Genomic DNA, 13,274 nt, shown 5'->3' on the forward strand with positions numbered 1-13,274 from the left:
AAAATCTCTACCAATACCAGTGAGGGACAAATTTTTAAGACATGTTGAAACTAGCTGTCAAACTAACGCGTTAATTTCAATTAATTAATCACAGAAAAAATGACGGGTTCAAGAAATTAACGCTGATTAATCATGTTCCATCCTTTGACCCAGTGTGTCATTGAGGGCCACAGTGTCTTCGTCACATGATGGAGGCAGACCATTTACATTTCAAAATCGCCCAGACGTAACCATTGATAGGAGCACTGTTGTTTGCAATTTCTGCAGCAAGGAATTTTCGTACTGTTGCAGAACTTCAAGCCCTAAAAACCACCTCAACACAAAGCATTTAGCAGCGAAGCCGGACGTCCAGTCGAGCACAGCCTCTGATGCTAATGCTAGCAGCCAGCCTCGTCAGGCCACACTCGACCAGGTGTCCAGACGCAAACTGAGTCAGTCTACCTGTGACTAACCGACTAACTCTGCTACAAAATGGACTGCACACCAGTTTGGGTGGCAGAGGACAGGGGGACAACTGTGTCCAAAATGCAGCAGCTTTACTATGACACAACCGGCAAAATTCATTTGAATTGAATTTTTAAAAATACTTTCACAATAAAAGTTGATGCACGTAATTAATCAGATTAATTTTGTCAATCGCTTGACAGCCCCAGTTGAGACATGCTCAGCTGAGAGAGTTAATAGAAGTGATATAAATAACATCTTGCAGGAGAGCTGTTGTGTTTTGTGGTTTCTGAGTGACTGATCTAACAGTGTGTGAGTGTGTCATGCAGCTCACCCGTATCCAGCTTAGACTCTGGTAATCATACAGTGATTCATACTGGAAGGCCAGTTCCCTGCACAGAGGGATACCATACTCCCAACACTGGTGGACAGACAGACAGACAGACAGACAGAAAGACAGACTTCTTTAGAGTGGTTTTAAGCAAAAAAAAAGCACAATGCTGTGTTTAATATGAGCCCTACCCAAACTGTTGTTGAAATAGTAAATCTATATTAGCTTTATAAAAATAAATGTTATTCTTCCTGTGCTCCAACATGTGTGTGTGTGTGTGTGTGTGTGTGTGTGACCTCTCACCTTTCCCTTGTTGAAGTAGTGGATGACTTTGCGGCAGAGCCCCTCCTTGCGATGCCACTCGGTCTGAGCAGGATAATGCAGGAACTCTTTGAGAGGCCGCTCGTCCCAGTGCAGCAGCTCCCAGTACAGCAGCAGAGTGAACGCAGCCTCTGTGGACACACCAGCCAAGTACAACAGTCAAACATTGTTTACACAGTGTTAACCTGTGTGTACATGTGTGTTGGTTTGTGCTGTACCAGTGTAGTTCTCAGCCTGCAGATGCATGTCACACAGTTTGTGGATGTAGCGGATATACATCTCCTCCTTGTTGATCTCTGACTTGTAGAAATTCTGGGAAGATAAAAAACACGTGTTCACACATAAAACTTCTCAGTCAAAGGTCAGTTTCTAAATCTCCAAATCTTCAGCACGATAGTTTTTATCTAAACACCAAATTGTTTGGTTAGATATCAACAGGACGTAAATCTCACCAGCAGGTTGACAGTGCAGCCAATCTTCTTGTTCTCTGTCTCATCTCCCTTCATGCAGTCCCTGAAGACAAGACAAAACAAATTTGATAAGCAACAACTGTACAATAAAAAGCATCCATCCTCCTCTCACAATGAGCCTCTGTTGCACTGACATTTTTAAGCACAATGAACTCCATTAGCGGACATCTTAAACTGTATTAAGCTGCCTTGTGTACTCTTTATCTGTTCTTTGTCCAGAGATGTGTTGTGTTCCTTTTGTCTCTGAATGTTGAAGCCTAAAAGAATTTCTGTCCACATCTGAAGCTGAACTGGTGTCTAATAAAGCACTGGAGAGTGCAGCTCAGCACAATTATGGAGTTAGTATTTATTAACAACAGGAAATCCGACAACTCTCAGTCACTGTCGCTCTGTCAAAGCATCATGGGAGCTGCAGTTTAAAAAACACTGCTTTATCTTTGTCAAAATAACACCACATAACATCTCTAAATATCAAGTAACTGCTACAAAAAACTACTAGAAAATAATACAAACATATATAACACTGTATGTTGTGTGTGTGTGTGTTACCGGTAGTCCAGCAGTCGTTCCATCAGCCGTGTGACGGAGGTAACAAAGGAGATCCCCGTCTCCCTCCACGTCTCCTGCTCGATCTTCTCCAACAGACTTCAAGGAAAACAGACAGAAATTAGAGAACTGCTGCTTTCACAAACGATCTGACGCTCAGGCTGAGATGAGAAAACAATGGTCATTTACAGTCTGAGCAAAATCCATAATCCTGCAACCACCGTGTATCCAACACACTGTTTCAAACCTGACAAACTAAATTTTCTAAATGGGTCCCTTTGTATTTCCTGTTTTAATATTTTACAGTGTATGTGAATGATATCAGGAAGTAAACATAGATGAAAGTTGTTGCCTAGCAATGCAATTCCAGTGAAGCGGTCTATAACGTGATCAAAGACTGAAATCTCTGGAGACTCCACCACATAAAGCCAGTTTCCATTTTCAAAAACGTCAGTCAGGCAGACAGAGAGAGTAAAGATGGGTCGGTTAGTTCTTAAAAATTTTATATAAATATCCTGTCAAAGATATTGGAAAAAAATGTAAATCTTATTTGAATTTGTTTTATTTTCTAGATTTATTTTGTTAGAGATCTTTGTTTTATTCCCCTCTGTGCTATGACAAACAGAACGGACTTGAGCATGTGAATGAGTGGGAGACCTCTCCTTCCTTAAAACATCCTGGCCTTTCATAAATCATGGATCAGAAGGACCTTCATGATCTCACAGAACAATCATGGACATAAACAGTTTTCAGTCAAGTGAATATTTGGGTTTGAGTTTTGTATCTTATTATTACATGTTTGGTTTTGATTGGGTGGTCTGTTAAATGATTAACAGGAAAGAGGGCTCTTGTTTTTGTCTACACTGAAAGAAAGGAGGAAGTTTCACTGCCTGACATCACCATCATGTTGGCAAAGAGTCATTATTCATCATCAGAGGGCAGATTCCAGTTCATCAGTTGTCATACCTTGGGTAGGGCCCAAACAGCTGGGTTCTAGTCCCGCAGCACAGAGCAAAGCAAACACACAACAGCAGTGTTAGAGCAGAAAAACTGAGAGTTAACTTCTGTTAGCAGAGAGAGAAAGAGGACGGACTGAAGGCATCACTGGATTAACATTAGAGAGACGAGAGATCAAGGCAGAGACAGAGAGAGAGATTTCTGTTGTAGAAACTGTGAAGGAATATGTTTCTTACAGCAAACCGAAGAGCTCTCTGTAGTTCTCGTCACCTTTCCCCTCAGACACCAAACTGTCCAGCTTGTCAATCAGCTCAGCCTCCACCTTCACACACACATACACAAACAGATAAATAAATACATTAGTCTGTCCTCCTCTTTCAAAAGTGCCCGGAGCTGTTTTTTAAGCTGCTGCAGTCTAAAGCTGATCATGTGATAGATGCGTCTGTACATGTGTGTGTTTGTGTAACCTGTTTGAAATTCCCGTTCTTGCGCTGCTCCCAGTCCATCATGTCGTGGAAGATGGGGATCATGATGTTTCGTACCTCCACCTGAGGAACAAGCGTCACTCCCAGGAACGGGCCAATCATACCAGGGATGAAGTGGATCTTATTCTCTCCTACAACCAGCAAACAACTCATCAATCAGAAAATAAATCAAATGAATGTGTGCAAATGTATTATATGAGGAGGATAATGGATTGGATGCTCTGGGGATGAAGTTTAGATTTCAGAATTCAGAACAGAATAAACATTTTAATGATTTCAACTCGCAAACTTCAGTGTAGAAAACGTTGAGTAAGGTTAACTAAACTAAACCTTTTTGTAATGTGTTCTACTTTTTCTTCTGGCTTTATCATTGATTAGCAAACCAGCCAATCTGTGTTTTATCACCACCTACTGGACTGGAGTGTGGAGCAGAACATATGTGGAAATGTGTAGAGAAAATATTACCGAGGTTCTGCCACATGCTGAACAGCTCGTAGGTCATCATCACTCTCATGTCTCCGTACCTGCAGACGGACAGAAGGTAATAAGTCCATGCCCCCCCAGAATACTGATGCTCATTGTAACACTGTACAGTCTCTCACTTCTGCTCTTTCTCAAGGTCCACTTCACATAAGATGTTGGAATAATGATAATACAGCGCAAACATGCCCATAAAGTTTTGCATCTGTTTGCAATTATCCATGCAACAAAGTACAAATGTTGCCTTCGCACCAAGAACACAGTAGTCAGACATGTTCAGACAGCAAACTAAAGGTCCTGACTGACAAGGTGCAGCTCTCCTCAAAACTTCAGACAAGGAATTTAAACCTGTGAGGAAGAAACTGTATATAGGATTCAATATTCCAGTCTATCATCGTGCTTCAGTTGCCACCAACCCTTTGTAGATGCTAATACAGTAATTTCACTGTAGCTGCGTGTGGCTTTTAGCACTGATCGTTGTGAATTGGATTGTTTTCACATTAAGGCTCATTTGCATAGAAAGGGGCCAATTTTGTGCCAAATATATGCACATTACATCATTTAAATACATGCAAATAGCACAGGAGCACTGAGACACTGTTTGCTAGGCAGTGCAGTTAGAGGAGATCTCATCATGAGAATCACGCGGTTTCTTTTTGGCTTATTTGTGCAAGTTTAGCAGCTGCAAAAGCTGCGTAGTCCTTCTGTGAATTCAACCATCGGACACTCAAATAAAATGGTGAACAGTAAACACAGTGCACTACAGTTGGTGGTTCTCATCTTCTTCCTGAAGGGACCTCTTTTCTATTGAGTCAACTTCCTGTTTCCTGTTTTCTTGTTGTATTTTGTTTCTTTTTGCCTTAAATTTCCATTTATGTATTTATTTTGCACTATGATGTAATGTCTACTTGTGTGGACCCCAGAGTAGTTGCAACCTTGGTAGTGACTAATGGCGAACCAAATAAATGAATAAACAAACAAACAAACAAATAAATAAACTGACGGTCCCTGAGTAAGTGACACGACATTTCATATTATATTCAATGCATAACAACAACAGTGCAGAACAACTGATAAACTGTGAATGTGAGTTTCCTGATATTTTAACCTCTCTAACTCTGCCAGGATGCCGACATCCTCGCTCCTCTCCTCCTTTGTTAAATGGTATCTCCCAGGCGCACTACGTCATCAAACCATGTGATGTTTGGTATTGCCGGATTCATGAAGCTCTCGACTTTTCAAAAATAACATCGTTTTTCTTTATTTCTTATGGATTTCGCACCAGAGCAGCTTAAACACACAAAGTTCAAAATCGTGATGAGTGGTGACAAGTCATGTCATGCCATTTTTCGACAGGAAAAGTTACAGGATTACTCGCGACCTTATGTGGAGCTGTTAGCAGGGACTTAGCTGGTTTATAAAAGGTAAGAGTCTCACTCCTACCACTATTTTTGGCTGAGATACACCGTCTAGAAAGTGGGATCATAACTTTCACGTTTCATATGGCTTTATTTGGTGATATTTTATGGTGTTTCTGTGTCATAAACAACATCAGCTATCATAATCACACCTGATTTCAATAAGGTACAATGTTTGAAGCTGGCTGAGTGTTGTTTGATCACTAATAGTACTGTTTTGAAGCCGAGTGGCCGACTTGTCTTTTGGAGCTCCGCCTGGATCTTTTCATGGAAAAAACACTGTAGAATGGTCATACTTTGAGCAGTCTTCTTCAAATTTGAAACAAGTGTTCATTGATAGTGTGCCTACAGCCCCACAGTGTCATTTACCTGCTCAGATGAAGCCACAGACAGTTATTCATCCTGAAACACATTTTTTATTTTATTTTAGGCAAAATCTTCAATTTTTTACTGACTTCAGAGGCCCATTACTCTGACTCTGTATCACCTAGAGTGTTTCTGACACTTTCACAAGAAACTTCAGAGAGTTTTCTTTCTGGCAAGACCTCATGCATGCATGTAGTCAGAGCGGTTCAGAAGCTACAATCATTTAAACAACTTTTTATGATTCTTTGCCTGTATTTTGTTTTTGTTTTTGTTCCTCATTTTCAACAATCATACATCCTTAATAGCCTTCTTTTCTGACAAACTCAGTGTTTTCTTCCCTCTGACAGTCGGCCATTGTTCTGTGAGCTCTTTGGTTGTTTTAGATGCATACTTTTCTAATGCAGGACGAGGTAGTTTAGCAGACAGTGAAGGCTTTGTGAACATAGCTTGTGTTCAGATGTTTACTGTTCACCTATGCTAGGAGATTTTTTAACGATGGTATCATGAATATTAACCTAAACTTGAAAAATAATAATTAAATTTAGTTTTCTTCACAAAGTAAATGAAATGCTGAGTTATAGGCGTACTGCCAATATATATATATATATATATATATATATATATATATATATATATATAATAAAAAAAAATTAAAGTTTTGCAACATCTCTTAAAATCAAGAAGTCCTCACAACCCCTCGGGAAGCTTTGGCAGCCCCTACGAGGAGTCAGGACCCCCAGGTTGGGAACCAGTGCACTGTATAATAGTAGGGAGCCTCGGTGAGCAACACAAAGAAAGAAACATGAAATTGACAGTAAACTCTGTTTCCTATTTTTTTCAATTTGACTAAATACTAAACACTGCTGTACTCTGGAGACAGGTGTTGTGTTTAAGTTCTTTCCACCTTTGCACGGGTTACATTTAAACATCACAGTCTCACAGGATTTTGCTGCATCATCTCAAACGTCTCAATCCAGCCGGCACTTCTTAATCCGTGTCAGTGTAATTTCCACAATTCTTGAGATGTGGAGACTCAGTAGAAGCCGGAGGAACTCTTCCTGCCTGAGGAGGTTCAGTGTCTGGGGCTCCCTCGGTCCTGGGACTATTTGGTGGGAAACGCCTAATAGGGAGGGAAATGAGCTTTCCTGGAGCAAAGAAGTGCTCCTGCAGGATTGATAAAGTAGGTCGCCAAGTTTGTAGCGCTGCTTCACTTCAAAGAGGAAAATGGGTTCTTTCAACATCTGACTCTCAGCATTTTAGCTGCAGATGACACATGACAGTTATGGTAATGATGCTGGCAGCCAGGCCTGCAGGAGTGTGGGTGTTTCCACGTGTGTCTACACAAACAAATGTTTGTGTAATGGTCTCTGCTTGTTGTGAGTGGGAATGTGAGAAAGAATGAATGAATGTGTCAGATACTGTGTGGTGCCTGATCTTCCCTTTTTTGCTAGTGCCTGTTTGTGTGTGTTCTTACTTGTCTAAGACCTTCTTCCTCTTAGCAGGACTCAAGTTTTCCAGCTGTAAACTGGGCTGGTTGATGTAGAGCACCGCCAGACTGAAGTAGGAGTTCCACACCTGCGAACACACACAGACACGTACAAACATTTCAGCCAAAAAATACTCCACCATAAGATATACTCCTGAGTTCAAAACCTAGCTTAAGTAAAAGTGAGTCATTATTAACAGCATAATATGGTTAAAGTACTTCTAAGGTACTCATAGTTTAGTAAACTGTTCCATGTTGTCAGTGTTGAATGTGCGTGAGTTAGGGTCACGTACCTTAAAGTCAAATTCAGCTTCTGTGAAGTTCTTGTGCAGAGCAGGAGACAGGTACTGAGCTGTGGTCAGGATGATGCTGACGAACAGGAACACACAAACATTTGTTGTTGCTTTTTAATGTTATTTAATGAGTCAGTGATCTATGCAAACTGTTAGATGTGTGTCCGTGCTATCTGGGAGATTATTCTGTGTCTTACTTGCTGGTGAGGAGCCTCATGATGTTCCAGTCACGAGGGAAAATACTGAGCTTCATCAGGTTTCTAAACACACACAAAATCTTCAACAAGAACTCCTGAAGAGAGAAATTTAGACGAGAAGAACAAAGAAGAAGTCAGTGTTCAAAAAGTTGACCTTTTCTTTTAGCATCAGCGGATACAAAGGCAGGAGTTGACCCCGCCTTGTTGTCATGACTGTCACTGTCCCGTACCTTGAGCTCCTCCTTGCTCTGAAAGTTTTCCATCAGGTGCTGGAAGTGAATATCTGTCATCTGGCGGAGGAGGGACAGGAGGCACGACACATACTCTCCCTGCCAATAGGAAACCAGGGACAGGCATGTGAGCCAATCACGTGGGGGCAGTCAGCAGTAAGTGAACAATCAGAGATGATAATAACTCAGGCACTTTCCCAAACCAATCCCTACTCACCAGCCTGTCACTACTGTCACTCTGTATGAGGACAAACTTTCAGCAGTGAGGGGCACTCGCATTACGAGAGCTAGTTAATCTACTGTTTATTAGGTGCTGTTTTATTATTTATCTCCAAAAACGATTAACATACTTTGTAATGGCTTAATCCATGGTGGCCGACAAGAGCAAAGGTGTTGCTAATGAACACAATTCAAACAAATGAAGAAACATCTTCACCAACTTGACGAAACCTGCACAGCATTTAGAAAACATTCACCATCTTCATGAAAACATCAGACCTACTACCAGTAGGTTTTGCTGGCATGATGAATAAAATGAAACCTGTCACTATGCTTGAAGATCGAGGGTGTAAGTTTTAGGGGGATTTAGTGGCTTTGAGAGGAAACGATTGCAGATTGCAACCCGCTGAAACTTCTCCTGGTTAGAAGGTTTTTACTGGGAGCCGAATTATCTCAGAGGTCTCAGTAATTTAAATTGGGAAAAAAACGAAAGCAGTTTCACGTTACAAATCAGTGTTTCCTCTACACTGACTGGCATGTTGGAGGTGGGCGGCTCGCTGACCACATGCTAATCTATGCTCAACTATTTGCTCTGATGATTTAAGATCCTGATGTTCAGGAGGGTTTTACCAGAAGATGAATCATCCTGAGAGCTCTCGAAACAGATGTGTAAACAAGTATAACCGCTGACTAAAGCAGTTTAATGTTAAAAAACATCAGTGGTTTTCCAACATTCTTATTGCAGATGGGCTGCTCACTACAGAGGCTGAAACAAAAACATGAACTGCCCTACACAGAGCCAGTGTTTGGTGTGGGCCTATGAGACAACATCTGTGTACTCTGTATGAGGAAATGAGAAATAAACATGACGCTTAATACTTGAAACTTGATAAACTACACAAACGTACATTTTAGATTATTTTCCGACACCACTGAGGGACAGTCAATAAACTATGGTATGCTATGTGTCATCAAATTCATGTATTTGTGTGTTTTCAAGTTGGTGAAGATGTTTCTTTATTTGCCTGTGTGTATTTGTAGCATTTTGCCCTCGCTGGCTACCGTAATATTCATCTTTTAATCAATGCGTGTATATGTGGGTAGAAGTCAAATCAAAGAGATGGTTCCTTTTATTTTATTTTACTTTCATTCAGGTTTCAAACCACCATGACAAGACAGTGGAAGGAAAATGCAGCTAAATGTTTGTGTGTGTGACCAAAATAAACAGAGTATTTATGATCTTTGTTCTGTTATCTGGCACTCACACTTCCAATTAGTGGCAGTGAAGACTCACTGTTGGATGGGTTTATGTTCCACACTACCTGGAGCTGATAAAGCTCATAATAAGAGAAACTTTCCTAGCGAACACGCTGATGGCGGTGTACTGAATACAGCATGTAGGGGCTAGATTGAGACAGAGCCAAAGATGAAAGGAGTGAAATGTGAATGAAGACTGGTGGACAGTCATGTGACAATCAATCACTAAAATGTATTGAATTTGCATGTTTCACTGCAGCCTATACCGAAAAAAAACCCCTTTACCTGTCTGAGAGACTGTTCAAGTAGTCCAATGCACATTTACATGACACCTCTACAGTCTAACTAAGAGACGTACTGTTCCTTCTCCAGAAATACATTTAATAAAAACAGAATGCAAACTGGAGCAAAATGAGAATTTCAGAACTGTTGAGCCATGCAAGCATGCAAACAGAGAGGAGGAAGAGGATGAAGAGTGATGTTCAATGAAGAGATAACAAAAGATGTGAACAGCTGGTGGACACATGGGTCAGTGACAGGATGGATTAATGGACTGATTAGGGGAGGGCAATATAGATAGCATGAATACTGATAGTGATAATTATCACATTATTAACTGTACTGATCAAAGTATTGATCCCAGTGAGTCAAACAAAATCACTTCTCAGATATTTTGGTGATTTCAAGGAGCGAGGACTCTGTAACATTATGATAATATTTAAAAGACATTAAACACTAATATTAAATTACTGCCCAGCCCTACGAAGGACAGAGAGGTGGATGGAGGAGCGCAGTGGGAGGTGAAGTCGTAGTAGTCGTATTGTTAGTTACTAACAGTGATCTCCGCGGTGCACTGCGGACAGCGTTGACCCCTTACCGCCTCCTGCGATTGGCTCTTGCTCATGATTGACAGCAGGGTCTGCAGGAGGACGTCCAACAGGGACTCTACCATCATCTCCACCTCCTCCTGCACTGACGTGTCCTGGAGGAAGAGTTGAGAGGAAAAGGGGAGTGGGGGAAGGATAGAGAGAGGAACCATGAGGCGATGGAAAGCAGAGAGAAAAAAAGGAGAAGTGGGAAGAAAAGCAGAAGTGAACAGAGAGCTTCAGTGAAACTTCTATTTTTTTCATGGTGTGTCACGATGTTGGTATTCACAGATCTCAGATATACAGTGATGATCCCAGACTCTGTGTGGACCATGCAAACCCCAACTAACCTCAGTGCCAACCCTCTTCACTTTAATCAGCAGGTGACGAGCAAGACACAAGAACTTGGCTTGGGTCTTTATGAGCTGTAGCATTTATTCAGGGACAAATAGCCTAAACTACAGAATACACACTTTCTTTGACTTGATACTCTGTGCTACGGTTGCTGGAGTGAAAATGTCAAATGCTAATATGTGGGGCCACCAGGGGCCCTTTCACCAGTTATTTTTGGGGGGCCCCAACATTTGCCTTTTTGCCTCTCCTGATGATGCATGTCTGCTGATACACTGGGGAGAACCTAATTTTCTTCCTACAAATGTCCCACTAATGCCTTTGGATGCCACCAAGATGTGAGAATATGACACAATGACAACGTTCAAACTTCTCAAAATCATAGGAGAAAAAAAAAGACTATGGGGTGCCATTTAAGTTCATTTTAAATAAATAAATAAACAAATACGACTATGAAATAAATCCTGAAATAAATGAATGAGGCAATAAATATATAATTATAAAAATACATGCATATGTACAAATGAGTCAACATAGTTCAATAAATAAATAGGTTTGTATTTAAAAAAAAAAGAGGAAGTGTTTCAAGGGACTTTTTCCCCCTGATGCCACATTTATTTCTCTGCTCTTTTTTTATTTTCCATCTGTTAAATTCAAATGGACGTGGTTATTTTAAATTCAGACCAAAGCAACGGAACCAGAGAAGAACAAAAGAGAGCCTGATGTCTCTGCAACAACTGAACTGATGTAAACAATAAGTTTTCCACTCATATAAAACAGGATTATTGCTGCGACATTCATGCTCTGTGGAGGAAGAACCCATCTGACAAAGTATTGTACGAATGCCAAGATCAGGATGAACATCAAACGTCACATCACACTTACTTTAAATTGATAAACATGGGTCCCTTTTTTCTGGGATTCCTTTACTGATAATGAATATGAATTCATCGCAGGGTGACAGCTGACTGAGAACTCCCACGTTAGACCACACTGTGCACAGTGTTTTATTGGTATATACTGTATATGTATATGTGTGTGTGTGTGTGTGTGTGTGTGTTACCAGTGAGCTGCTCTTGATGATAGAGAATATAGAGCTGAGTATTCCAGAGCAGATGAGCAGCTCTTTCTGCTGCCGCAGATGGAGGTGGATGTGATGGAGGACAACAGGAAGAAGGATCCTTCGAGACTCTGAGGGCACGCGCACACACACACACACACACACACACACACACACACACACACACACACACACACACATATGAAGACATTTATTAGTATCTAGTTAATGAAAAGTCCTGGTCAGACCAAAGATTCAAGACGAAACAGAACGCTGCAGGGAAAAGTTTTGGCGGTGTGAACTGTCCCATCTCAGCTCGACTCAGGCTGATGGTGCCGTCTGTAACTCAGCTAGTCAAGTCACCATTGGCTGATTTTAGAACATAAGGCATGTCACCTGTCTCAACAGCCAATCAGCTTGTAGCAAAGTCAGCTGGTCAAGTCAGTTACAGCCTGTCAGCTGGTTGACATGGCAGAGTTTTGGATGGAAAGTCTTCAGGCTGCTGTGAAGCTGCGCCTACTTATGGCAACAAAAAGTTTGTCTTGGGTGCGTCAGTACAACGGACAACCAAGAAAGGACGGCAGAGGCGATACCAGCAACCGTTTGAGTCTATCAGTGACTATCATCAGTGCTCACAACACTGATGATAGTCAAGGATTTAAACCAGGAACCCTCTTACTGTGAGGCGATAATGCTAACCACTGCACAACCGTGCCACCATTAGAATGATCAGTATGGCCTTAAAATGACTTTATATATATGTATAGGGTTCTCACACATCAGCCCATCATAAAATTTTCATTCACAATGTTTAACACCAGCAGAACTGTATAGTGCACTTTATTCCGTAACATACGCGCTAGTCTTTTGTAGAGAAGTATAAATCAGAGGACAGATAATGACGTGTGTGTGTGTTCTAACTAAAACCTTTACCTGGGAAAGAGAAGAGCCTGCTGTCCACTGTCCGGGCTATAGACTGCAGTTTGACCACATCCATGGACTGTCCGATGTGCACCGTGGACGGCATGCTGCCCAGAGTGCCGCGCACAAACTCTGCCACTTCCTGCACCGTGAACATCTGCAGCAGCTCATCAAAGATGGCTGGGAACGAGTTCAACAGAGCGGCCTGGGGAAGACGAGTCAGAGGAGAGGATGAGAGGAGTTTTTATAGAGGAGGAGTGAGGTGGAAGTTGGGAAAAACAAAGAGCAGGGAAGAGACAGTGGGTAGAAAGGTTAATAATGTGAGCCTCTGTGTTTGTAGTGTAGTGACTGTGACTTCATTCTGAAAAACAACAAAGAGGAGCAGAGGTGAGTTTAGTGGACACAGTGAAAAGCTGAAATCCAAAATGCCTGATGAGTAAAGCTTCTCATCTCACATACACGTGCACTTTATGTGGGTTCTCTGAGCTTTTTACTCTGCAGACTCTATTTTTTGCCTTCGAGCCAAGCACCCACTACCAAGTATACAGTCTCAATATTCTCAAACACAAGTACTGC

At 41.4% G+C, this 13,274-nt stretch overlaps 1 protein-coding gene across 1 annotated transcript in view; it reads right to left on the reverse strand.

Moving 5' to 3' along the window:
* The window catches only part of LOC126385738 (dedicator of cytokinesis protein 3-like), a 305,180-nt gene that overhangs the window by 26,282 nt on the left and 265,624 nt on the right, over nt 1-13,274 (reverse strand). Inside the window, exons 24-39 of the mRNA XM_050037648.1 lie at nt 12,711-12,903; nt 11,781-11,908; nt 10,336-10,482; nt 8,025-8,123; nt 7,795-7,889; nt 7,598-7,673; nt 7,293-7,393; nt 4,020-4,078; nt 3,537-3,685; nt 3,306-3,391; nt 3,079-3,105; nt 2,116-2,211; nt 1,549-1,609; nt 1,315-1,408; nt 1,079-1,227; nt 779-865 (exon numbers count right to left, since the gene is read on the reverse strand). Coding sequence (XP_049893605.1) covers nt 779-865; nt 1,079-1,227; nt 1,315-1,408; nt 1,549-1,609; nt 2,116-2,211; nt 3,079-3,105; nt 3,306-3,391; nt 3,537-3,685; nt 4,020-4,078; nt 7,293-7,393; nt 7,598-7,673; nt 7,795-7,889; nt 8,025-8,123; nt 10,336-10,482; nt 11,781-11,908; nt 12,711-12,903 — 1,647 coding nt within the window. The remainder of the gene's footprint in view (nt 1-778; nt 866-1,078; nt 1,228-1,314; nt 1,409-1,548; nt 1,610-2,115; nt 2,212-3,078; nt 3,106-3,305; nt 3,392-3,536; nt 3,686-4,019; nt 4,079-7,292; nt 7,394-7,597; nt 7,674-7,794; nt 7,890-8,024; nt 8,124-10,335; nt 10,483-11,780; nt 11,909-12,710; nt 12,904-13,274) is intronic.

The sequence above is a fragment of the Epinephelus moara genome, chromosome 24, assembly GCF_006386435.1.
Source record: "Epinephelus moara isolate mb chromosome 24, YSFRI_EMoa_1.0, whole genome shotgun sequence".
NCBI classification, from domain to species: Eukaryota; Metazoa; Chordata; class Actinopteri; order Perciformes; family Serranidae; genus Epinephelus; species Epinephelus moara.